General features: G+C 30.6%; 1 protein-coding gene across 2 annotated transcripts; it reads right to left on the reverse strand.

The window, feature by feature from the left end:
* Positions 1–1067: 1067 nt before the first annotated feature.
* On the reverse strand, positions 1068–21517 carry LOC110607672 (disease resistance protein At4g27190). Of its 2 annotated transcripts, none has more exons than XM_043954390.1 (8): positions 21146–21517; positions 20903–20975; positions 6861–9492; positions 5332–5895; positions 4686–5198; positions 2839–3492; positions 2259–2291; positions 1068–1399 (listed from the first exon to the last, which is right to left on the reverse strand). In XM_043954390.1, exons 3-8 carry the CDS (start codon positions 9474–9476, stop codon positions 1370–1372), a joined length of 4410 nt encoding a protein of 1469 aa, XP_043810325.1. In that variant the 5' UTR covers positions 9477–9492; positions 20903–20975; positions 21146–21517; the 3' UTR covers positions 1068–1369. The 2 variants fall into 2 exon arrangements, with proteins under 2 accessions (XP_043810325.1, XP_043810324.1); XM_043954389.1 differs by having other exon boundaries at positions 2259–2332; positions 2820–3492.
* Positions 21518–24838: the final 3321 nt, after the last annotated feature.

Below are 24838 nucleotides of genomic sequence, written 5' to 3' on the forward strand. Positions count from 1 at the left end.
CCTGTTATGTGATCCGTAGCACCAGAATCAATGACCCATTTATACGAAGAGGAAATAAGATAAGTTTTACCTGTTTCAGCCACTACTGAAGGCATTGGGATAATTTTAACAATATGGGTCTTACTATGAGAAACCATTTCAACCAAAACCCTATACTCCTATACCAGAATGCGATCCAAACTAAAAATACCTTCACTCAATACCCAAACGGCAAACGAACCATAGATCTTACGAGGGGACTTCGAGGTGAGTGAGAAACAAATAACCCTATATGGGTAACCTAAAAGAACAGGAGTCCAAGTCTTCAAACAGAATAGAAAAGGAAAAATTTAAACATTTTGATCCTTCACTTTTTATTTGAAAGAATACTTAAGTTTTTATTAACTTTTATCTATAATATCTCATTTAACTAATTTTTAACACTTTTTGATCTTCAATTTCCATTCATTAAAATACTTCAACACTTATAATTCTAAAACTTTTATAAAATACTTACAATTTCAGTTATTTTTAAGTGCTACCAAATAACCTTTAAGTAAATTGTAAACTTTTATAAAAAGTATTTTAGGAAGAAATTGTATTTTCTGAAAAAATTTGACCATACACTAGCTTTGAACTAATGTCTATAATGGATGAAATAACTGTATTAGACGAATTAAATATAGAGGGATTCAAAGATTTAGTTTTAAAAATATAAAGACTGATCTATCAATTATGCTAAAATTTAAGGACCAAAGTGTAATTTATATAACATAAAATTCTTACATATATTGAAAAGGATTTAATTGTTTATGATGATATTTTAGGTATTTGAAATATTTATTCTCTTTTGACCAGTTGACTAATGAAATTATGGAGAGAAAAACCTCCAATTTAGACGGAATAATTATATAGGGATTTAAGTGTTTCATTTTAAAAATACAAGAATGAATTTATTAATTATATTAAAATTTAGAAATTAAAATATAATTTATTTTTTTATTCATAAACGGTAAAAATATTATCAGAATAGAAATTTAAAAAAAACAAAAAAACTGAACCAAACAATTTCACGCGTTATACAACTTGCAACCACAAAATAATAAAATAAGACAAAAAAGTCACCTTGCTGATGATAGACAATCCATATGAACTATAGACATAGTTGTCTGTCGTCCCATTGAAAAACTAAGGAAAAGAACTAAACATAGCATGATAATAACATGAACAAATCTTCCATATGTCTTTAATAGCAGCAAAGCTATTTCACACCTGTCTTAGAATTTCAAGACTCAAAAAATAAAAAGCAGCTTCAGAATTTATAAGCGACTCATGAACACCTTGATCCCAATGCTATTCTCCATTAAAAGCAGCTTCATCACTTTCCTCTTCACGACTCAAACTCAGCTTCCCCTTCTTCCTGAAATTTGGAATAATCAAAATCACCATTGTCGGTGGCATCAAGTTCTTGTGTAACAAATAAATTATTTATAAGATATTCTTGGTATTATGCAAGTTTGGGTTATTCACCAATCAAAACTAAATTCACAATTTCAAAAGACATGATAACTAAAGAAAAGCAATGCTTAGATAGAGGAAGAGTCGAATCTATTCCCCTTCTTTGGAATACAATTTTTTTTTTATTTATAGAAAAATTTTTTGTTTGAAATAAATTTTAAAATAATAGAATTCAATTGAATTTTTTTTATTTTGAATAAATTAATAATAAATTTAAATTAATTTATTTTTTTATTATCCTTATTATTTTTAAACTAAAATATAAATATTTATTTCATAAATAACAATCATTTTATCATATTGAAAATAATTTTGAACACCATTATTAAAATTTTGCAATATTTAAAATATGATCTTTACATAACTTTTTTACTACTAAAAAATTACATTAAGATGGATAATTTAAGAAAAAAAATATAATAAAATTGTCCATATCAATTATAAATATATATTAAATATTAAATTAAATTAAAAAAATAGTCACTAATTCAAAGAAATAAACAAAAAATAAGGAATAAAAGAAGAGAAAAATGGAGTTCTTAATTAAGTAATTTTAATGCAAATAAATTTAAATAAAATAATTTCTTATAAAATTCTTACAAGATTTACTTTTTAATTCAAAATCAATTCTCACAAAAATTTAAAAAAATTCTTGTATTCTTAATTTTTCTAAACACAAAAATTAAAAAAAAAAAATTAATTCACTTGAATTCTCTAAAAATTTACCATTCTAAACAAAGACATTAGGAAATGAATCATACCTCATATTGATTCATCTTCAACAACTCACTCATTTGAGAGTAGTTTCCCAAAATTGTTTCTTTATACCTAATATCTGCCAAACATGATTAAAACCACAAAATTAGGTAGAATAGATGTAAATAAACATCAATAAGATCATGATAATATGGACTAAAATATACTCTATCAATTATTTTTTTACTACTAAAAAATTACATTAAGATGGATAATTTAAGAAAAAAAATAAAATTGTCCATATCAATTATAAATATATTAAATATTAAATTAAATTAAAAAAATAGTTACTAATTAAAAAAAATAAACAAAAAAAAAAGAATAAAAGAAGAGAAAAGTGGAGTTCTTAATTAAGTAATTTTAATGCAAATAAATTTAAATAAAATCATTTATTATAAAATTCTTACAAGATTTACTTTTTAATTCAAAATCAATTCTCACAAAAATTTTAAAGAGTTCTTAAATTCTTAATTTTTCTAAACACAAAAATTAAAAAAAAAAATAATTCACTTGAATTCTCTAAAAATTTACCATTCTAAATAAAGGCATGAGGAAATGAATCATACCTCTTAATAACTCACTCATTTTTGCATTAAGGTTTGGATCAGATCTCATTAATCGATGCCACCCTTCATCTATCATAACCTTCTCTAGCTTTGGCATGCTTAATGATCCATAGGAGAATGTCCCCATCCTTTTACAGTTCCGAAACTCCAACGTTTCTAGAAATGGAAATTCAAGAGCATAAATCGTATTGCAGAAACTGTTGAGATTGGGTAAATCCTCAAGTGTCAGAGACCTTAGTTGAGGGAACACAATTTTTTGCATGCTAATTTCTTCATCCTCTTTTCCAATAATTTCCTCCATCCTCTTGCACCTTCTAATCTCTATTGATTGTAGCTTTCCTACAAGTTTGGCCGAGCAAATTGAGAAAAGGTTTATTAAATTATCACAATCATTTACAATCAACTTTCGCAGGTTTTGGAAGGCTGTGATTTCTGGTGGAATCTTGAACCAAAGGTGCTTCAAATTTGGTAAATTAAGTAAGCATATCTCTTCCACTGAATTGAGCACTCCATTAATCAGCCCTTCAAATGAAAATATTACTTCCACTGAATCGCTGCCGTTAATCGTAAGCTGTTTCAGATTTTGCAACTGTTGAATCAATTTGGACGGAAATGCACAACTTTCATCAGTATTGCTAACAGATGGATCCCTCTGATTCTTTATTAATGAAACCTGCCAAACCAACACATATATTTTATAAAAATACAAAACATCATTTAATAATATGATTCACTTTCATAAATCAGTAATTAGATTGGTAAATTTTCCTCATAAAACAACATAAACAGATAATTTTTTTAATAATAAAACTAAAATTTTAATATTAATTAGCTAATAAACTAAATTGAATTTAAAAAAATTAACGATAACTTATATTATAAAATTAAAATATGGACATTTGAAATAAATATTTTTATTTTGATAATATCATTTTTTGTCATTATTAAAGTCAATTGTGTACTTTTTCATCAATTATAATAATTTTCTCTTCAATAATTAAAACATTATAGAAAATAAGTTTTAAATTGAATTCCACACATTTTAAATTTTTATTAACTAATGCTAAAATAACAAAATAATATATTTAAAAATTTTTATTATTTTTTTAATTCTTAAAAGTTACTTGCATGATTTTCAATATTATTGAGTATCAATAAGTTAATCTATCAAAAGTTGTATTCAATATTTATGCTCATATTCCATGCTTAATAATATTAAAAATTATGTACATAAGTTTTAAAAATTAAAAATAAAATACTGTTAAAATTAATTTAAAAACATCATTTTGTTATTTTAATATATGTTAATAAAAATTAAAATACATTAATTTGATTTGAAGTTATTTTTCACAAATTTTTAATTATTAAGAAGCAAAAATAATAAACTAATAAAAAAATATGAATGAATTTAATAGACATGATTAAATAAAAATATTTAGTTCAAAGCACTATTTTATTAATAAAATAAAACTTCAAAGACCATATTATATGTTCAATACTAAATCTTAATCTTTTACCTTTATCCTAAAAAAAATTTATATAAATATGAATTTGTGTAAATATTTATCTATATTTTTATATTCAATATAGCAGAAAAATAATCATACTCATAGATATTGAATAAATTTTTGTAAAATATAAATTTTAAAAATATATTATGTGTGTCGCATAAAATAGTTATAATATGTTATTTAGAAAATATGGATTTTTTTATTTAACTAAAAAATATAAAATTTTTAAATAAAAATAAAATATATAACTCATTTGAAAATTTTAATAAATGAAAATTGAGAAATTAAATAAATACTAAATTCAAATTAACATTTATTCATTTCAAATAATTATAATTTATCTTGAAAGACATACCTCTTTACTGAAATTATTATCTTGCTTTTTCCTTTTTCGTGGTATCAATGTGGCACAAAAGGTAGTATCAAGATGATCAACCACGTCACTCGTACTCAATGTTGACGATTTTAAAACTGAAACGATTTTGGAACCGACAATTTCAGAAAACCACAATCGTTCTAACAAAGACCACTCAAGAGAAACATTATTATCTTTGCAAAAACCCATCAAATTTGGCAGATGTGAAAGGTTAAGAGAAGTTAGGCTAGGAAACAATACTATTTTGCTTCTTCCCTTATCTTTTGCAACAATGTATTCCATCTTCTCACATGACAAAATGGTTAAGTCTTTAAGCTGCACCAATTGTTGAGCTACAGAGAGAGGAAAGGCTGCTTCTAGAAAATCACAGTGACAGATATGAAGCTCTCGCAAATTTAATAATGGTGAACTTGGTGGAAAAAAAAATGTAGAAATCATTTCCATTGGTCCACTTTTCATTTGAGATGTGCTTGGCTGCTCCATCTCCATATCCTGCCAAATTTATTAGGGAGATCATCTAATTCATTCATTGCTATTGTAGGTGTAATGCTTCTAACTCCCAAACCCTAAAGTAAATTTCAACAATTTCAATGGCATTACGTTATGAAATTCAATAAGTACATACCTTTTTCTTGGAAACATCTTTTGGCTTTCCTCTTCTTAGTAAGCGTTGAGCAATTGAGCTTGTTGGGAACATGACTTTGAGCTCACTTTGATCGTAACTTTTGTCCAAAGTTGATGAGTCTGGAGTTTCACAATAATGTGTCTTCAGTTTAGGACAAGACCATATCTCCAAACATACTAATGAGTACAACTCAAAAGAAATATCATTGTCTGCAAAGAAAGCCACCAGCTCTGGTAGATCACCAAGATCAAGCTTAGTTAGATTAGGAAATGCTATTTTGCTTATGCCCTTGCTTTTTTCTTCTTCTTTTGCTTCTGCAACTATATATTCCATCTTATGACATGCTAAGATTTTTAATTCTTTAAGCTGCGTAAATTGCTGGGCAACAGAAGGAGGAAACAGTGCTTTTCCCAAACCACAATTATACAAAATAAGCTTTTGCAACTTTGATAGTCGTAGCCAAAGAGAAGAAAATAATATAGAAATATTTTCCACTGGTTCAGTCTTAGATTGAACAATTTCCATCCTATTGTTCATTTGAGATGCACTAGACTCTTCTATATCCTGTCAAACACGAATATATATATATTAGCCATTGGAACAAAAATTAAAACTCAATTTCTTCTGTATAAAATGAAAAAAATTAGCAAAAGTAGAAGGTATGGATGAAAAGAATTATAGAAAAATAACATATATCAGCAATGGGCAGATAATTTTGGGTAAATTTTGTTTTTACTTTTTTTATTGAAATGGGAATTTAGAAATCGGAGAAGTAGAACCTGAAATATCTCAGATTTATTCAGATATATTTACAATCAAACTAAGTCTTGAGTGCAATTTTAAGTAAATTTATAATGTGTAAAGTGAGTTTTATGAAATAATAATAAAGTAAATTATGCATTTTCTATGTAGATGGAGATATATATACCGATTGGATTTAATGTGAAATTAAGGTTATATTTATATGTAAAAAATAATTTGTATTTAAAAAATATTTTTTATAAAAAATGTTTTTTTTTAATTTTTTTTAATGAAATACTTATTTTTTATTATTTAATTTTAATTTAAAAAATAATTTTGTTAATAAATTTATATATAAATGCCTTGATAAATATTTTAAGATGTGAAAAATGATTTTATTTTTTCAAAAGTAAAAATTATTTTCTTGGTTTATTTTTTTATTAGAAAAATATTTTTTTAACTAAATTTTTTTAAAAAATGAAAAATATTATTTTAAAAATTATTTTTTATGAAACAAATAGAGCTTATTAAAAAATTAAAAAAAAAAATTTCAGTCACGGTATGAAGCAAGGGATTAATATGTCAGTGTGAGGGCTTCTTAAGAAAAAATTTCCTCATTAATTTGTCGCCAAGTCATATTAGTGATAAAAACAAATTATAAACAAATTATAAATATTTTTTTAAGTAATAAAAATAATTATTAAAAATTTAAAAACAAGTAAAATTATAAATTGGTCTTCATATTTAAACTAAAATTTTCTTTAATTATAAAAAATATAAAAGCTTACCTTATAGATAAATCCTATGAAGTTTGGAAGGTTTTCCAAGTGGAGAGTTATAAGTGGCGACTCAATCTCATCATTCACTTTGTTTCTATAGAAAATTCCCTCCATCTTTTTGCACACCGTTACCTTCATGCTGTGAAGTTGCCTCAACTCTCTAGCCATGGATAGTGGAATAAAGTACTTCAACTCATCACATCCATATATTTCTACTTTTCTTAAATTGCTCAAGTATGGGAGGGGACTTTTTGGAGACTCTGGAATTCTCACTAGTGCATCAACACATTCATCTCGCTTCAAATCCGCAAAACTATTATCTTCTATCTCATTTACAATTTTCTTCAAATTTTTCACTTCTTCCAAACACAAGACTTCAACTTTCCTCAACAAAACACATATCCCACTCCCTTTAATATCACTTGCATCTCCTTTAAGATGCAACACATTCTCTGAATCTTTGTGAACAATACAAACCTTTGAGTAGCCTACAAAAATGTGGAATCTTATTAAGTTTCTAAAGACTGAATCTTTAGGTGAAATGTAGGCATTTACTACAGTAATATGCAATGCAGTTATATGATGAGTCTCTAGCTCGCTGAGGCTTGCATTGGTTTTCTCTTCGTCTTCCTTCCATTCCCATTTCATCTTATATCTATGTGGAAGATACAACTCTTCTAGTTTGGACAACCCTACTAATACATCTGGTGGAATGTATCTAAGGTTCTCGACCCTGCGCAGGTTTAGCAACCTTAGATTTTTCAGTGATCCTATTTCTGCTGGTAGCTTTTCTAAACGATAACTACGAACTTCAAGTATTTCCAGTTTCACGAGATCTCCAATTGTATGCATCTCGTTTAGCCTATCATTCCAAAGACATAAGGTTTGAAGATTCTTCAAGACATCGATTGATTGTGGCAGTGATGGGATACGGGAGGCTATAGATAGAACTCTGAGTCCTTTCATCCCTTCTAACACGTTGATTGGAAGGCTTTCTAACTGACAATCATTCTGACAATCATGCCAAAGCTGTAAGAGTTCAAGGTTCGGACACTTCAAATGGTCTTTAAGTTTTTTTATGTCTTCACACAGAAGTGAAATTGCAGTGCAATTATTGTACCAATCCTTACCTTGCCACTCATTTATTCTAGCTTGACTTTGTAATGTGTGCCACTGCTTATTTCTGGAGGCAAGTGATATGGCTACATCACGGACAAGGTCATGCATTTTGACAGACTCGTTCCGTTTGTCATCACCTTCAAGCAACAAATTTGACCCTTTGAGCATATCAATAAGCTTATAGATCCTATCTCTTCCTTCATGCACATATTCAACATCTTTAAACAGCCTTAGGCCCATTCCAAATTCAAGCAAATCTTCAACCAGAATATTGAAATCTTCAGGGAACAAGCTACAAAGCAAAAAGCATGACTTGGCCTCTTCATCTTCCAAATAATTGTAACTTAATTCAATTGCAGAAAACACCTTTGTCTTCATTCCTGAGATATCTTCCAGCTTAGAATTCTTTAATTGTCGAAGCACATCATTCCAAATGTGTTTGCTTTTGTTTTTTAATGCCTTGGAAAGAGTTACAATGGCAATTGGTAAGCCTTTACATTCATTTACAATCTCCTTCACCGTGTCGAGTAAATCATGGCCAATTGAGTCGCCTGCTGTCTCTTTGAAAAGAACGAGAGCTTCTTCATCATTCAGAACTTTCATTAGGAAATTTTTTTGACTTTCCAAACTAGAGAACACAAATTCATTTCGTGAAGTCAACACAATTTTGCATCCATTGCTTCTGCAACCTAAAGGAACTCCAATTTCTCCTAAACCATCCTCCTTCCAAACATCATCCAATATTAGAAGGATCCTCTTATCACAGTTGGTAAGCCTCTGATACAGTTTGCTTTTTCTGTCCACCTCACTTTCATTACTCTTGAGTTCCAATCGCAAGCAAGATGCAATTTCATCTTGGATCTTTCTGAAGTCAGGAGTATCAGACACGGCTACCATAGCAAACTCGTCAAACAATTTCTTTGTTTCCATGTTTTTCATAAGCTGCTTTACCATAGTGGTTTTACCGATACCACTCATTCCGCAAATCCCAATCACACGAAGATCGTCATTCTTTAAGGCCATCAAGATGTCATCTAGAATTGATTCCCTTGATTTAAAATTCTTGATGCGTTCATCACTGAACCATAATTCTATCTTGTGACAAGGATCAGGATAGGCTATTTCACCAAAATTCCTCGCTTCTTCGAGCAAAGCAAGCATATTTTCTGTCATCTTCTTAGCTTTTCTACTCAAGGAATAACGGTTCAAACACTTGTTCACGTTCATTTCATTTTGAATAAATTCTTTACTCCTCCTATCAATGCCATCTGCTTTCTCTTGCCAACGAATTACAGAATCAACAACAACCTGCAAGTTGCTTTTGGCGTTATTCACACGTAGCCCCACCTCAGTTCTCTTGTCATCCAGTTTCTGAAGCTCCTCTTTCAAATTCTCGATGTTATGTTTGTAATAAATCAGATAATAAATCGGTCGCCAAATAGGAGCCACCAAGTTCTTAGCAATTTCACCAGCAATTGTACCTCCAATGGCAAGGAGAACCTCCATTTCTCTTGTTATGTTTCTACAGTAACCAAGTCCTAGAATTAATATAATTGCAACAAGAAAAGTAAAACACTGTATTAGCATATTTAACCTAATGGTAAATGCATTTGAATAAATCTGAAAGATTTTTTACTCACCTAATCCTTAATTCTTTAACCAAGAGACTGAAATTAATTTTTAAAAAGGAGTTCAGGAAAAGAAAGCCAATTCTTTTTATATTTTTACAATTTTATCCTTTTATTTTTACTAATTAAACTCTATAATTTTATATGTTCACTAAGAATATTTTACACGTACAATACACTAATTTGAAATACATAACAGTAAGTTGCATAAACTTTATTTTATAATATAAAATACTCCCAATTTTTATTTAAAACACATATATTCTCTAATCTATAATATTTAATTAATTTTTAATTATTTTAAAATAAATCAAAATTTTAATTTATTTATTGTTTAAAATATTTAAAAATTAATTATATATTAAAAATAAGAGAATATATATATATATATATTTAATTTAATAAGTGCCACATCAACAAAATAATCTAAAAATCAGCTATTATAAATAAAATAAGTTTTATATTACTTGAAAAGAAAGTAAATGTTGTTAAAAAAAGAATAGAAAGTAAATGGGTTTTTATGTTACAATATGAGATATTTTACTGTTACAACTCCAAGTTTGGAAAAATTACCTTTTATCTAAAAATATTCTTATAACTTCTAAATTGCACTTACATATTTAATCTAATGTTAAGTATATCTGAGTAAATATGAGAGATCTCAAATTCTACTCCTCCAATCTCCAATTCTCATTTAAAAAACAGAACTTCTAAATTGATATTGATGCTATTATTAAAAAATTAGAATGACTTTAATTATTGTTATTTTAATATAGATTTAATTTTAGACTAATGAGGCCAATCACTATAAATCATTTATTTTTTATTTTCTTATCCCTATTCCCTTTAAATTTCAGCACTTCTGTAGTTTAATGTATTTTGTGTTGAAATTTATTATTTGAGATATTTTTGAATTAAATTGAAGAATCATCTCCTCAATTTTCCTGATTTAAATTGTGATATCTTACTTACTGTTACTTGAGTTGAAGATTAATCGCGTATTTGTTAGGTTGGTTGCTTACATATTTCATATTTAGCTGAGCATACACCACAAATATGCCCTAATCATAGTTTGATTTGGTTTAGGATCGAGCACTTTTCCGTGCTAAGTAAAAAAATAAATTGAATTAAATCAGTTATATTTGATTTTATAATTAAATTTTTGTGTTTCAATTAGTATTTTATAGAATTTTTAATTTTTAATTTAATTTTTTTAGTTAAAAATTAAAAAATAGAACGGAACTGAAATTAGTAAAATACATTGTTATGTCATAGTATATATATGTAATGTTTTTTCAAGTCCCCTAACCTAATGGAGGTCCATCATAGAGCAGTCGACTAGAAGTAGATAGGACTCATGACCTGATTTAGAACTAATTTTTTTATTTTGTGGATTTACAAATGACGAGAGCTCATCTGAAATACAATGAGATGCTATAATGGGTTTCGTTTTTAATTATTTCCTTCTTGTATTTCTTTAAAATCTGCATTTTATTTTGTTGAAAAATTCCATGACGACAAATTCAAAATCTATGATTTTGAAGCATGTGATATGCACTATTTTGCATTTTTAATTATTACTTGGAATTGGATTGTTTGATTTTTATTGTTCCTTTGATAAATTTAAATGATATTGAAAATGATATTGAGGTTGTATATTTGCATCTCAGTTTGTTAAGAATTGAACACAGACTATATATATATAATTGGTAAAACCCTTTTTAAATTGCAGACAAATTTTTATTTGTTCACTTAAACCTCTAATAAATTTTTTGGTCTGTCGAAGTGCCGAACTTATCGATAATGAAAAATTGACTCAAAATATCTATTTTTGTTATACCTACTATTAGTCGTCTTTACTAATCACCTATTCACATTTCTCCTCATGTACAACATAACTCAATTCTTAATCAATCTCCATTTCCACTTCCCTTGGCAATCCTCTTTCTCTTTGAAACCATGATTATCAAGCAATCGATTCCTCTCTAAACGTCATTTTCATTCTCAATTAAATCTTTGTTTCCTTCAAAAATCTTAATTTCCTCTATAAATAACAATCCTCTCCTGCAATCCCAAATTTAATTTTATCGTATTGGAAGCAACCTGTCGACCAATGTCGACCAGACGTCCCGAGGATCCGACCTCTTAATGACCTGCACTGACCTGTCCGAAGTCTTGATGACTTGTTGACCTGTATCGACTTGTCTGATGTCTTGATGACCTATCGATCCATCTCGGTTTCAGGCTTGATTTGTATGTAAATATCTTTTCTTTTCTTTATTGTCTTGTGTAGTATAGGAAGCTTAGTTTGTACAACATAGAAAGTTTGGCTTGTATTGTATATGAAATTTTACATTCTTGGATTTTCCTAAATAGGGGTAAACCTAGTGTATATATTGTCACATTACGGTCAATAAAAGGGGGCAAGAACTTTCATTCCCAAATTGTGCGAGTCTCCATTTTCACATGGCATCAGACCCATGGAGGTTGAAAAGGAATACGGGGAGAATTCAGGAACAATGAAAAACTCTTTCAATCCTTATACACTGAATTCCAATGACAACCCAAGCAATTTGATTACTCAAGTGAAGTTAAAAGGAGAAAATTACAAAGAATGGGCAAGGACCATGTAGACTGTGCTGAGAGCCAAAAAGAAATACGGCTTTATCAATGGATCCATCAAACAACCAGAGGACAATGCTCCGGAACTCGACGATTGTTGGATAGTTAACTCTATGTTGGTTCCTTGGGTATTCAATACTATTGAACCAACACTTCCATCGACTATCTCTCCTACCGAAAAGGTGAAGAATCTGTGGGAAGATATTAAGTAGAGGTTCCCAATTAGAAATGGACCACGAATGCAGCAGTTGAGATCTGACCTAGCTAACTGTAGGCAGGATGGTCAATCCATTGTTTTCTATTTCGGTAAACTCAAAACCTTATGGGATGAGATTAATAACTATGATCAGATACTGAAGTGTGCATGCGTAGGCTTCAAATGCAATCTTACCATTGAAATGAAATGAAAGTGTAAAGAAGAAAGAGTTCATCAATTTCTGATGGACTTGGAAGAAGAAGGTTATGGTACTATACAGTCCCATGTCTTGAGCACTGACCCTTTTCCTAATTTGAATCATACTTATGCTATGGTGGTTCAGCAAGAGTGAGTGAGAACCGTGACGAGATGCAAAGTTGAATGAGACAACCCCATGAGTTTTGTAATTCAGGCCAGTGTTCGGAATCCAAAAGGGGATAAAGATAAAACTTCTATTTGCTCTCATTTCAATTGAAAGGGTTATGACACTGAAAGTTATTTTTAATTAATAGGCTATCCAGAATGGAGGGATGCTTGGCCTCGTGGCAACTTAGGTGTGCGTGGTAGTACTCAAAAGTGTGGGATTGGAGGAGGACGTAACAAAGGAGGTGTTGTGCGTGCACACGCAGCGCAAGTAGCTGCATTTGATACTGGACAAAAAGCAATGATAGATGCAGATTGAAAAGGGTTGAATGGACTAAATGATAAGTAATGGGCTGCTCTGCTAGATATGTTAAAACTCTCATCAGAATACTAATGAGAGGTTAACAGGTAACTAAAGAAATTTTCCTTGGATTATTGACATAGGAGCCTCCCATCATATGACATGAACTAAGGTTTTTCTAACCGACTTACATGACATTGCACCATGCTCGGTTGGATTGCCTAATGGGGAGAAAATAATGGCAGTCAAAGAAGGAACCATGTTGCTTGGCGGGAATTTAAAATTATGACGAGTTCTTTTTTATCTCAATCTGAAATGCAATCTAATTTCTGTCTCCCAGCTTCTTAATGATTCAAATTTGGTTATTCAACTCACTAACAAAATATGTGCTATATAGGACCCAAATTCAAGGATTTTAATTGAAGTGGGTGAGCAACGAAAGGGGCTTTACTTTCTCAAAGGAGTCGCTTCAGTTCATACTTGCAAGCTGAGTAGTGGAGGAACCTTTGAGCTTTGGCATAATAGAATGGGACATCCATCATTTTAGGTGACAGACTTGATTTCAGAAACTGATAGATTGTATAGACAAACTAATAAAACTTGTGAAGTTTATTTTCGAGCAAAACAAACGAGAAAGGCTTTCTTTTCTAGTAATAATAAAGCAACAGAGTGTTTTGATTTGATACACTGTGACTTGTGAGGATCCTATACAATTCTTGCTTCTTGTGGAGCTCGTTATTTCTTGACCATAGTTGATGATTATTCGCATGCTATATAGATTTATTTGTTCAATCACAAAAGTGACGAGACATGTGTTCTTAAGAAATTTATAGCCATGATCAAATGTCAATTTGACAAAAGTGTGAAAGTCAAAAGGAGTGATGTAGCTCTCGAGCAGTCAGGAAGGGGATACAATAAAGAGGTCGAAAGGAGTGATATAGCTTCTGACCTATTAGGAAGGGGACAATGAACTAAGCAGGTTTCGATTTATTTAAAAGACTATGTGACTCAGGCGATCAATGTAAGCCCTTCGTCGTACTCATCCTCTCCATTAGCTTCTTCTTCAAGTACTCCTTACTCTATAGCATATTATGTGAGTAATGATAAATTCTCTACACAACATAGGTGTTCCTTGAGAGTGATTACTGCAGGACATGAACTCATCTCTTATATTGAAGCTTTTCAAGATGCTCGATGGAGAGAGGCCATACACACAAAAATTCAAGCTTTGGAGGACAATGGTACATGGACAATCAAGCTTTACCTTCTGGGAAGCGCACAATTGCTAGCAAATGGGTATACAAAATCAAGTATAATTCTGATGGGAGTATTGAACGATACAAGGCACGACTGGTTATCTTGGATAATAAATAAGTTAAAGGGCTTGATTATCAGGACACCTTTGCACCCACAACGAAAATGGATATGGTCCGTACTTTTCTTATAATCGCAGCTACTAAGAATTGGGAATTACATCAAATGGACGTCTATAATGGTTTTTTATACGGTGACTTGCAAGAAGAAGTCTACATGAAAATGCCACCCGGCTTTGCTCTTCCTCTGGCAAAGTCTGTCACCTCTGCAAGTCTCTCTACGATTTGCGCCAAGTTCCTCGTTGTTGGTTTGTCAAGCTGGCTGTTTTTTTACGAGCCTATGGATTTCAACAATTCTATACAGATTACTCCTTATTCATTCTTCACGTTGAATCGCTTCCTTTGATTGTCTTTATTAATGTTGATAATCTCATTATCGCAGGCAATGATCTTTCTGCTGTTCAAAAATTCAAGGAGTACTTGAGCCGCTGTTTCCACATGAAAGTCTTGGAAACCCTGAAATTCTTCTTAGGACTCGAGTTAACCCGCACCGCTAAAGGCCTTTTTCTGTGTCAACATAAGTATGCCTTATATGTAATTTTTTATGTGGGTTTGTTAGGTTCAAACCGACTGTCACTCCTCTAAAACAAAGTCATAAGCTGGCTTTTGCGAAGGATGCTGCCTTTGCTACTCCTACTTCATATCGGCGCTTGGTGAGTCATCTTATTTATCTCACTATTACTCAGCACAAATTGTCCTACTATGTGCATATTCTTGCACAGTTCATGTAATGACCACTGCAGATTCATTGGGAGGCTGCTCTCCGAGTAGTCCGTTATCTTAAAGGCCAGCCTAGCCAGGGCATCTTGATGCTTGTCAATTTTAACCTTGCCTTGACCGCTTACTGTGACTCTGACTGGGCTAGTTACTATTTGACTCGCAAGATTCTTCCAGAACCATTGGTCCCTCACTGGTGAGGATATTTTTGCCGAGGTAAACAAAGTTCTACAAGGGGTGCCCTTAATGATAATATAAATAATACTCTTATCTCCCATATTCCTAAAGTCCCGATTCCTATTTCTATCAAATTATTACTAAGGTTATTGTCAATCGTCTCAAGCCTCTGCTCCTTTCTATGACTGGCCCTAACCAGACCAGTTTTGTTGAGGTCATTCACTCCATGTCCCAAAAAACAGGAGATAAAGGGTTTCTTGCTATGAAAGTAGATTTTGAAAAAGCCTATGATACAATTAGTTGGGCCTTCCTCTAGGAGACGCTTTCTGAAGCAGGTCTCCCTTCAAATTTCATATGTACAATCATAAACTATGTTATTTCAATTTCTATGTAGGTTATATGGAATGGAGTTTTGACCGAAGAATTTTATCCAACCATATGTTTAAGATAAGGAGACCTTCTATCCCTTTACTTATTCATCAATTATATAGAAAGATTGGCTCATGAAATTTTTGATGTGGTGAATAAGGGAGACTAGAGACCCATCATTCTTGGTAAAGGTAGCCCTCCCATTTCCCACTTACTTTTTGCTGATGACCTTATTCTTTTTGCAGAGGCCTCAAGCGCACAAGTAGAAACTTAATGTTTTAAAGGATTTCTACACTAGTTCTACCCAGAGGGTGAATTTGGACAAAAATCAAAATATTTCCCTACAGGAAAAGAGAGTCTTTAGCAACAAATCGGGTGTCTCCAAGACTGAGAATCTGGGGAAGTACGTTGGGGTTCCCCTGCTGCATTCTCGTGTCTCTAGATAGACTTACCAGGACGTCATTAATAATATCAAGAACAAATTTGCCAAATGGGATAATAGAAAGCTCTCGCTTGTGAGTTGCATTATTCTTACTTAATCGATTATCTCAGCTATTCCATCTTATGCCATGCAAACTTCTATTATGCCAAGCCTTATTTGTGACGAAGTGGATAAGTTATGTAGATAATTCATATGAGAGAGATCGGATGGTTCCAAGAAAGTCTCCTTGGTTCCTTGGAAGCAAGTCATTGAGCCCAAAGATTGTGGTGGCCTTGGTCTTAGATGTGAAAAAGTGACTAATCAAGCACACATGATGAAACTTGCTTGAGCTGTGCTCATAAATAAAAGCGCCATATGGGTTAGGATCCTTCACTCTAAATACAAGTTCAAATGTGAATACCCAACATCTATGCTTCACAAATACAATTGCTCCAACCTTTATAGAGGCATATGCTCGGTATAGGATGAATTCAAAGAAGGTATTGTGTGGATGTTGGACAATGGCAAGTCTATCAATTTTTGGTTGGGCTCTTAGCTCCAAGATGGAAAAACTCTAGCAAAGCAAACCTTATAGCCTCTACAGATTGGAATGCTCAAGAGATCAGTTTCTAACTAGAGAACAGATAGTGGATTGGAAGGCTTTAGGAGATTTCTTGCCAACATCCTCTCTGCTTATACTTACTGACCTCCCATCACTGATTGATAACGACTCTCAAGACTGTCTTTATTGGAGGTTTGATAGTACAAGAAAGGCAACCCTTGCTTCTACTCACTTTTTGCTTTCTAACCTTAATGATCATGACAAGGATGAAAATTGGAATCTCATCTGGCGATGGAGTGGGCCGCAACAAGTGAAAACATTCTTGTCACTAGCCAACCATGATAGAGTTTTAATGAATGTCGAGTGAAGGAGGAGACATCTATACTCCTCAATGCTTTGTGAGATGTGCAGTCTAGACAATGAGACGTCCCTGCATGCTCTAAGGGACTATCTATCGGCTGCCTAGGTTTGGAGAAGGATTCTGCCAAAGTGCAGGGTGAGAGACTTCTTCAGTCAGGGTTTGATCAAGAGCCGGATGAGATGGAACTTACTGCTCACTTTCAATACACGAGATAACATCTTCTTGCCTTTACTCTTCGGCTTGGTCGCCTGAGATTGTGGAAACATATCGCAACTCCATCTTTATTAGGAAAGTCATGAATTTGGATAATCTTACATATTGTGCTCTCACTGAAGCCAAAGGGACGTGCTTAGCTCTAAGTAAGATCTCTAGCCATGACCTTTCTCCATATAAAACTGCACAAAGGGTCAATTGGCAGAAATTATTGGTGAACACAGTCAAGTTGAACACGGATGCAATGTTTACTAGAAACGAGCACCTTGCTTTTAGGGGAGGGATTTTCAGAGACTCGACAAGTGGTTGGGTCAAAGGTTTTATTGCTTCTCTGGACAGGAGATCGATTCTCAATGTTGAACTAGAAACAATCTTTCATGGCCTAAAGGTCGCAAAAGCTCTGGGTTACAACAACCTGATTGTGGAAAGCAATAGTCTAAATGCTATTGATATGTTGAATGGTAAAATCCAGGTGAACGATGCCAATGCTTCAATACTCATAACCATTCATGCTCTGTTCTCAGCGAACTTAAGGCTCAGTTCACTCATGCTTTATGAGAGACTAACATGCATGTAGATTATATGGCGAATTGGCTACAAGTATTAAAGTGGTTAGATATCATCGATCAGTCTTTAGCTAGACTTATGGATATAGTCTCTTCGGAAGCTACTGGCATCACCAGCATAGAACTAGGATAACTTCTATTGTTCCTTTCCTCTCATCACCAAAAAAAAAAAAAAAATTGTAATTGCTCTAATATTGATGGTAGGCTTGGGCAAAGGTCAGTTTTAATTTAGAACTGGTTATTCGCGGATAAAACCAAAATCAACTTGAAGTTTAATATTTTAAAAATGATTTTATCTAGTTTTAAAGAAGATATAATTATGATTTTTTTTATGATTTCAAATCTAATTAAGCCTCAAATTTTAAACTCTTAATTAATTTATATTATTAACTTAATTATATGCTATGTAAACCTATTCTAATAAGTTTATATTGAATCAAATATCTAAAAATACTTGATCAATTGTCATACATAATCAATGATCATATAATTTAAATTTATTACTACCACATTTTTTTATGTTAAGCTCCAAAATTTATTTAAAATTTATTGACTTTATTATATAATAATATGTTCTAAATTAATTGTAAATACATATAATAGATAAATGTATATAATATATTGTAAACTAATTTTTATAATTAAAAAAATTATAACTCACCCTAAAAATGTTAGCCATAAATAATAGCAATGAAGAAATTTTGTTTTGTAACAGCAGCACCGTCACTAAATTTATTATTAGTGATGATTTCAAATATGAATCACTAAAAATATTATTTTTTATAATTTTTTAAATATAAATTTTCTTTTATTTTTTTAGTTAACTTTTTTAATTTTATTTTATATTATAATAAAAAATAATTTAACAGGATTAAATATTAATATAAACTACCAACAATTTTAGTTAAAACTAGTTTTTTTTACTGTGTATTACACATTGTATAATGGTTATTTAATTAATTTATACATTTATTATTAATACTTTGTGTTACTACTAATTTTAATTATCTATATCTACAATATATATAAAAGTGAAAAGAAAATATTAAAATATCATACCGCTAAATTATTTATTTATTTACTATTGAATTTAAATTTGAAAATAGATAAAAATTTTATCATTTAAAATAATTTAAATTTTAAAAGTTGTTCTCTTCGTTTGATAATTTTTGTTTAATTTTTTTTATTGTTATTCAAAAATTATTATTTATTTTCTTTTATACATATAATTAATATATAAATTAACTATTATAATTTTATTTAATTTTATTTAGTATTAATATTTAAATATATTTTAATAATTCTTGTCTTAAAATTTTAACCTTGATATATTTTTGAGCATTCAAAACTTTGATATTTTTAATAAATCTAAAAATAAATTAAATAATAAAATCATTATCCATTATTATATATATAGGTTGTCATATAGAGAAGGATAATTATTAAAAATTAATAATTTTGATAATATTTAAATTTTAATAAATTAAAAAATAATTTTTTGAGATATGATTATTAAAGTAATAAATTTAAATATATTAAAATAGTTATCACACTATTAAACTATTAGATAATAAGTTCAAATTTAAAAGGTAAAAATTATAAGATATACAAAATAATTATCAACATATTAATAATTTTAAATTTAATAGTAAAATGATTATCATAATTTTAAAAATATCATAATTTTAAGATTATCTAAATACTTAAAAAATTTTAAAAAATTCTAATATATTATCTTATGAAAATATTTTTATCCAATAAATTAATTATAAAATAATAAATTAATTATATAATTTGTTAAAATTATCCAAAATAATTATATATTTTAAACTCATTTATATAGCATTTTGTTGGATGGCTAACGAAAATGTCTTTATCTCCTTAATATTAAATTTGTTTTTTCTAAAAAATTATAGAATAATAAATTAATTAACCTCTATTTCAATAGCATTAATAAATTTACTAATAAAAATTGAAATAATGCTAAAACCAATCGATAATTATCATAATAAAACATGTTAAATAATTATTCTCTCTTATTTTACATTATTGTTATTATTATTATTATTATTATAAAGATCATACAACGTATGACAATTATCAATATAGTGGTAAATAAAAATAATAAATTTAATTAATAAAGAATATCAAGTTGAATAAGATTATCAAGTTGAATAGTATTTGCTCTATCCATATACTCTTACTACAGGTAGATATTGGCTATGCTGAGTACTAATCCAAATTAATGTGGAGGAATAGATGATTGATATGTTGATAAAATTAAATTATTAGATAATAATTTTAATTTAAAAAATATTATTGAATAATAAAATCATAATATAACTCAGTTATATCCTGATGATAATTTATATTTATTTATTTAAAAATAAACATTAAAATAATAATAGTCATAATATTACATCCTTAGATAAAAAATTTAAATTTATAAGATTATAATTAATCAATATGAAATTATGAAAAATTATATCTAATTTCATTTAGACCTTGGAGGGATAGATAAGTTATTAACTGCTTTTGTAAAAGATACATATATATATATTTGAAATAATGATAGTGGGAGGTCACTCATATTTTTAATTTCAATCAAATATTAATATAATTTTTAATTAAATAAAAATAAATTTATAATCATAATATAAAGGTAGGGGTATTTTTGATAAACTCAATTTGATTATATATATTTTTCAAATAAGATTTTTAGTAAAATCCAAATTTTATAAGTATTATAATAAATATGATAAAGTATTATTAATTGCACATTAAAAATATATATTATCTCATCTTTCTTATGGTATATTATTTATATAAAATAAAAATTTTAATTAAGAATTGTTAATTAAAATTTAAATTATCAAACAGAAAAATTTGAAAAAAAAAATAAAGAAAAGCAAATATATATCTGCATGAATTACCTAGAAAAAAAAAACATGCAAAGACATCCAAATTCATCCTATAATACAAAAAAAATATCAATTGAGTGAGACTATATCAATGGAAGTAAACAAAAATGATAAATTATTGGGGGCGAGAAAGTAATTTTACCAGCAAATGTACTGAAATGACAATGAGAAATAGAATCTCAATTTTCTCACTTTGTTACTGGAATAACCAAGAGCTGGAACACAAATAATTAAGCCAAAAAAACATAAAAAAAGGAGTTAAAATTATTAAAAAAATAATAATAAAAAAGAAGAAGAAGAAGAAATAAAAGCAGGGCAAGTAAATAAAAAATAATTAAAAATTAACTTATAACTAATAAAATTAAAAATAATAATAATAATGAACCTAGATCTGAAGAATAAACCAAGATCTGCAACATGTAGAGTCTTTTGGAGCGGTGATTTTGGTGAGAATGATCAGCAGGCATGGGATGAGTGGCTAGCTAGCAAGCAGGAACTCTTCCATCTCTTTACACACAGCAACAGCAACAGCAACGGCAACGAACGGCAACGGCAACGGCAACGAACGGCAACGGCAAAAGGATCAGCCAGTGCAGAAAGCTCAACCACAGGCAGGTATCCAATGATAAAAAATAGCTATTAGCTTAGAAGATCGATGCATATCAGAGAATATAAAAGCAAGGGAAAGGAAGGGAACATCAATAATTCACTAACCATGTCTTTTTAGGTGTTCCCAAATTGAAATAAAAGCTAATTAATATTATATATTAAGTTAGAATTACTTTTAACTTTTATTTTTTTAAAAAAATATAAAACTTAACTCTTTTATTTGATAGAAATATTAAAACTTTTATATCCTCTCCATATAGTATTAGCTTTTATGTAATGTGCATTCCACGTCATTTGTAATTATTGTACATGCTAATTATTATTTTTTATATGTTTATTATTAAATTTTATATATAATATAATAATATTATGAAATCATTGTGGTTGCTTGATAAACCTTTTTTCAAATCAAGGTCAGGTTCGATTTATCTACGTGAATCATGTGAACTGGCGGATTAATCCAAATAATATTGATAATTTTTAATAAAAATAATTATCGGTTAAAAAGAAGTATATATAAACCCTATATCAAAACTGTCCATTCATATCACTTTGACATATAATTTTAATTTTCACTCCAAATTACTTAAATTTTATACTTTTTCAGTTACGTTATTTAACTCTAATTTCTTTATTAAAATTACTCAAACTTTCATTTTTATTTTTTTTATCTATTGTTTCAGATTTTCATATTAATATATATAAATAATTTTTTTTATCATACATTTTCTAATTATGTTCACTATATTGGGTGTGACTATTTCAAAATTGTTAGTGTTTTACTAATAAACTCCTAGTAATTAAAAGTCAAGTAGATTGAATTAGTTTTGGATTAGTCTATAACAAACACCACGAATTGTAAGTGGTTATTACTGGTAATCTTATCATGTAAAGGCTATAAAAGTCTGATGTTGCCTAATAAATAAAAGATTTTCTTTCAGATCTCTTGTATATAATTAAGAACTTTTCAAATTTGGTATCAGAGCTACAAAGAGGTCTGTAGTGCTCAAATACTGCGAGTATAAGTAACACTGCGAGTATAAGTGAAACACTGACTAACAGCTTCGCACAAGAATGCATTCCCAAGTTTGATGGGATTATGATCATTGGACTTTGATCATGGAAAATCTCCTTAGATCAAAGGAGTACTGGAGTGTCGTCTAGAAAGGTTACACAGACCAGCTGATGAAGAAGCACTGACTCCAATTCAGAAGAAGACCTTAGAAGAAACGAGGTTAAAGGATTTGAAGGCCAAGAATTATCTCTTCAGTTCCATTGAAGAGACCATTCTGAAGACAATTTCACAAAAGCAAACGGCCAAACAATTGTGGTACTCAATGAAGGTTAAGTATCAAGGGAATGCTCCGGTGCAGCGTGCTCAGCTTCAAACTCTTCGCAGAGACTTTGAGCTACTGGAGATGAGACCGGGAGGGACAGTCAATGATTACTTCGGGAGAGTGATGGTGGTGTCCAATGACATGAGAAACTCTGGTAAAGATATGCCAGATGTCAAAATTGTTGAGTACTCTCATCGAGAAATTCAATTGATTCTACATACTCTCATCGATAAATTCAATTACATTGTATGTTCAATTGAGGAGTCAAAGGACATTGATAGTCTCTCAATTGATGCTTTACAAAGCTCGCTATTGGTTCATGAGCAGAAGTTTAGAAAGAGTGGTGGAGAGAAGCAAGCATTAAAGGTTTCTTATGATGAAAGAGGAAGCAGCCGAAGGAGAGGCAAAGGGAGACAAATTAACAAGGACACCGTGGAATGTTATAAATACCATCAATTTTCAATACGAATGTTCTAGCAGGGACAAGAAAGCCAACAATGTTGAGGTTGATGAGGATGAAGAGATGCTCCTGATGGCTTTTGTGGAAACTAACAACACAAAAAGGAAAGAGAAGTGGTACTTAGATTCCGAACACATGTGAAGAGGCCGTACTTCTCATATTTTGAAGCTGGGTAATAATACAAGAATAGAAGTGATGGGAAAGGAAACATACGACTGGAAATTAAGGGCACAACTCAGGTGATGATGGATGTTTATTATGTGTCGGATTTGAAAAATAATTTGCTCAGTAAAGGCCAACTTCAAGAAAGAGGATTAACCATTCTTATAAAGCATGGAGCATGACCAAGAAGGGGTTTGATTGTAACGACCCGAAAATCGGACCGCTACCGGCGCTAGGATCCAGGTCGGCTTAAGGCCGCCGGGACCCGTAGCAAGCCTGACATACAACCTGTAAACCTGTTTAATCCCATACATGATCAAGAACATACATAAAAATTAAAACTTTTCTTTCATACATTCTCTCATACACCAAACTCAACCTGTGCATGCACTGAACATAGTCATACTCATAAACATTGACCTCTCTGTGGGATCTCATCAATGCCCCAATGGGCGATACATCATAAGTTGAGTTGGTTTACATAATCATCATAAAACATCTAAGATCATGTATTAAAAGGGATACCTTATACATAAAGTCAAGCACAATCTCTAATCCTCATTATCATTACATGACTAAGACTGTACTTTTACATAACATTAATACATTTATCATGTCCACACTATTTATTACATATACAAGACTTCACTACTCTTGTGGACCTCCTGGTCTACCCTGTACCTGCAAACCTGGGGAATTTGGGAGAGGGGTGAGCTACTAGAGCCCAGTGAGCAGAATAAATAAAAAATATTTAAAACATATGGTAACATGGAATGCATCACATCACAGCTAATCACATCAAGGATGAACTTGTCACCAATAGCCCTCTACATGGTCCAACTGTGCCAGAACGTAGAATAGGTCCTGGTCTTTCTCTTACATAGTGCCAGCGAACGTAGAATGGGTCCCACTGGTCTTACATTCCGTACCGTACATATCACATCGTCACATCATAGATCGAGGGTTATGGATCATCCAACGTTCATCCACATCAATCAACAATAAAGTATGCAATGCAACATATTCGTGAATTCTAATGCAAACAACCTAGTACATCTCATGGCATTCATGATGCGTGAATCATGATCAAGCCTTATAATTGATTTGCTTTAAAACGTAAAGGTTTATTCTACTCACCTCTGAATAGCTCTGACCAGACACCAGAGCAGCTGACTCACTGCTGGGGTCCTCGGTTCCTCGGGTCCGAACCTACACAGGTGGACTCAAATGAGGGACCAAACATATATGAACATAACTCTAAACTACTCCCTAAAAACCCCCCTAAAACATCATGAAACAATCATAGAAAAACATGCAAGAGAGGGCTGGACAGGGCACTTTCGGCGGCAGGTTCGGCGGCCGAAAGTCCCTCTAGAGCCCAAAGTCAGGCAGGTTCGACGGCACCTTCGGCGGCCGAAACTCCCAGACAGAGGTGAAACTCATGCATGTTCGGCGGCACTTTCAGCAGCCGAAACTCCCAGACAGAGACGAAAGTCCTCTTTCGGGGGCA

This window comes from Manihot esculenta, chromosome 2, assembly GCF_001659605.2.
Source record: "Manihot esculenta cultivar AM560-2 chromosome 2, M.esculenta_v8, whole genome shotgun sequence".
NCBI classification, from domain to species: Eukaryota; Viridiplantae; Streptophyta; class Magnoliopsida; order Malpighiales; family Euphorbiaceae; genus Manihot; species Manihot esculenta.

What these genes read in the sequence shown, in the direction of transcription:
- LOC110607672 (XM_043954389.1), bottom strand. Translation starts at nt 9,476, where the DNA reads ATGGAGGTTCTCCTTGCCATTGGAGGTACAATTGCTGGTGAAATTGCT. An exon ending in AATGAGTGAGTTATTAAGAG is followed by an intron (nt 2,333 to 2,819) that starts GTATGATTCATT and finishes CATGTTTGGCAG; the next exon opens with ATATTAGGTATAAAGAAACA. An exon ending in TGAAGATGAATCAATATGAG is followed by an intron (nt 1,400 to 2,258) that starts GTATGATTCATT and finishes TCCAAATTTCAG; the next exon opens with GAAGAAGGGGAAGCTGAGTT.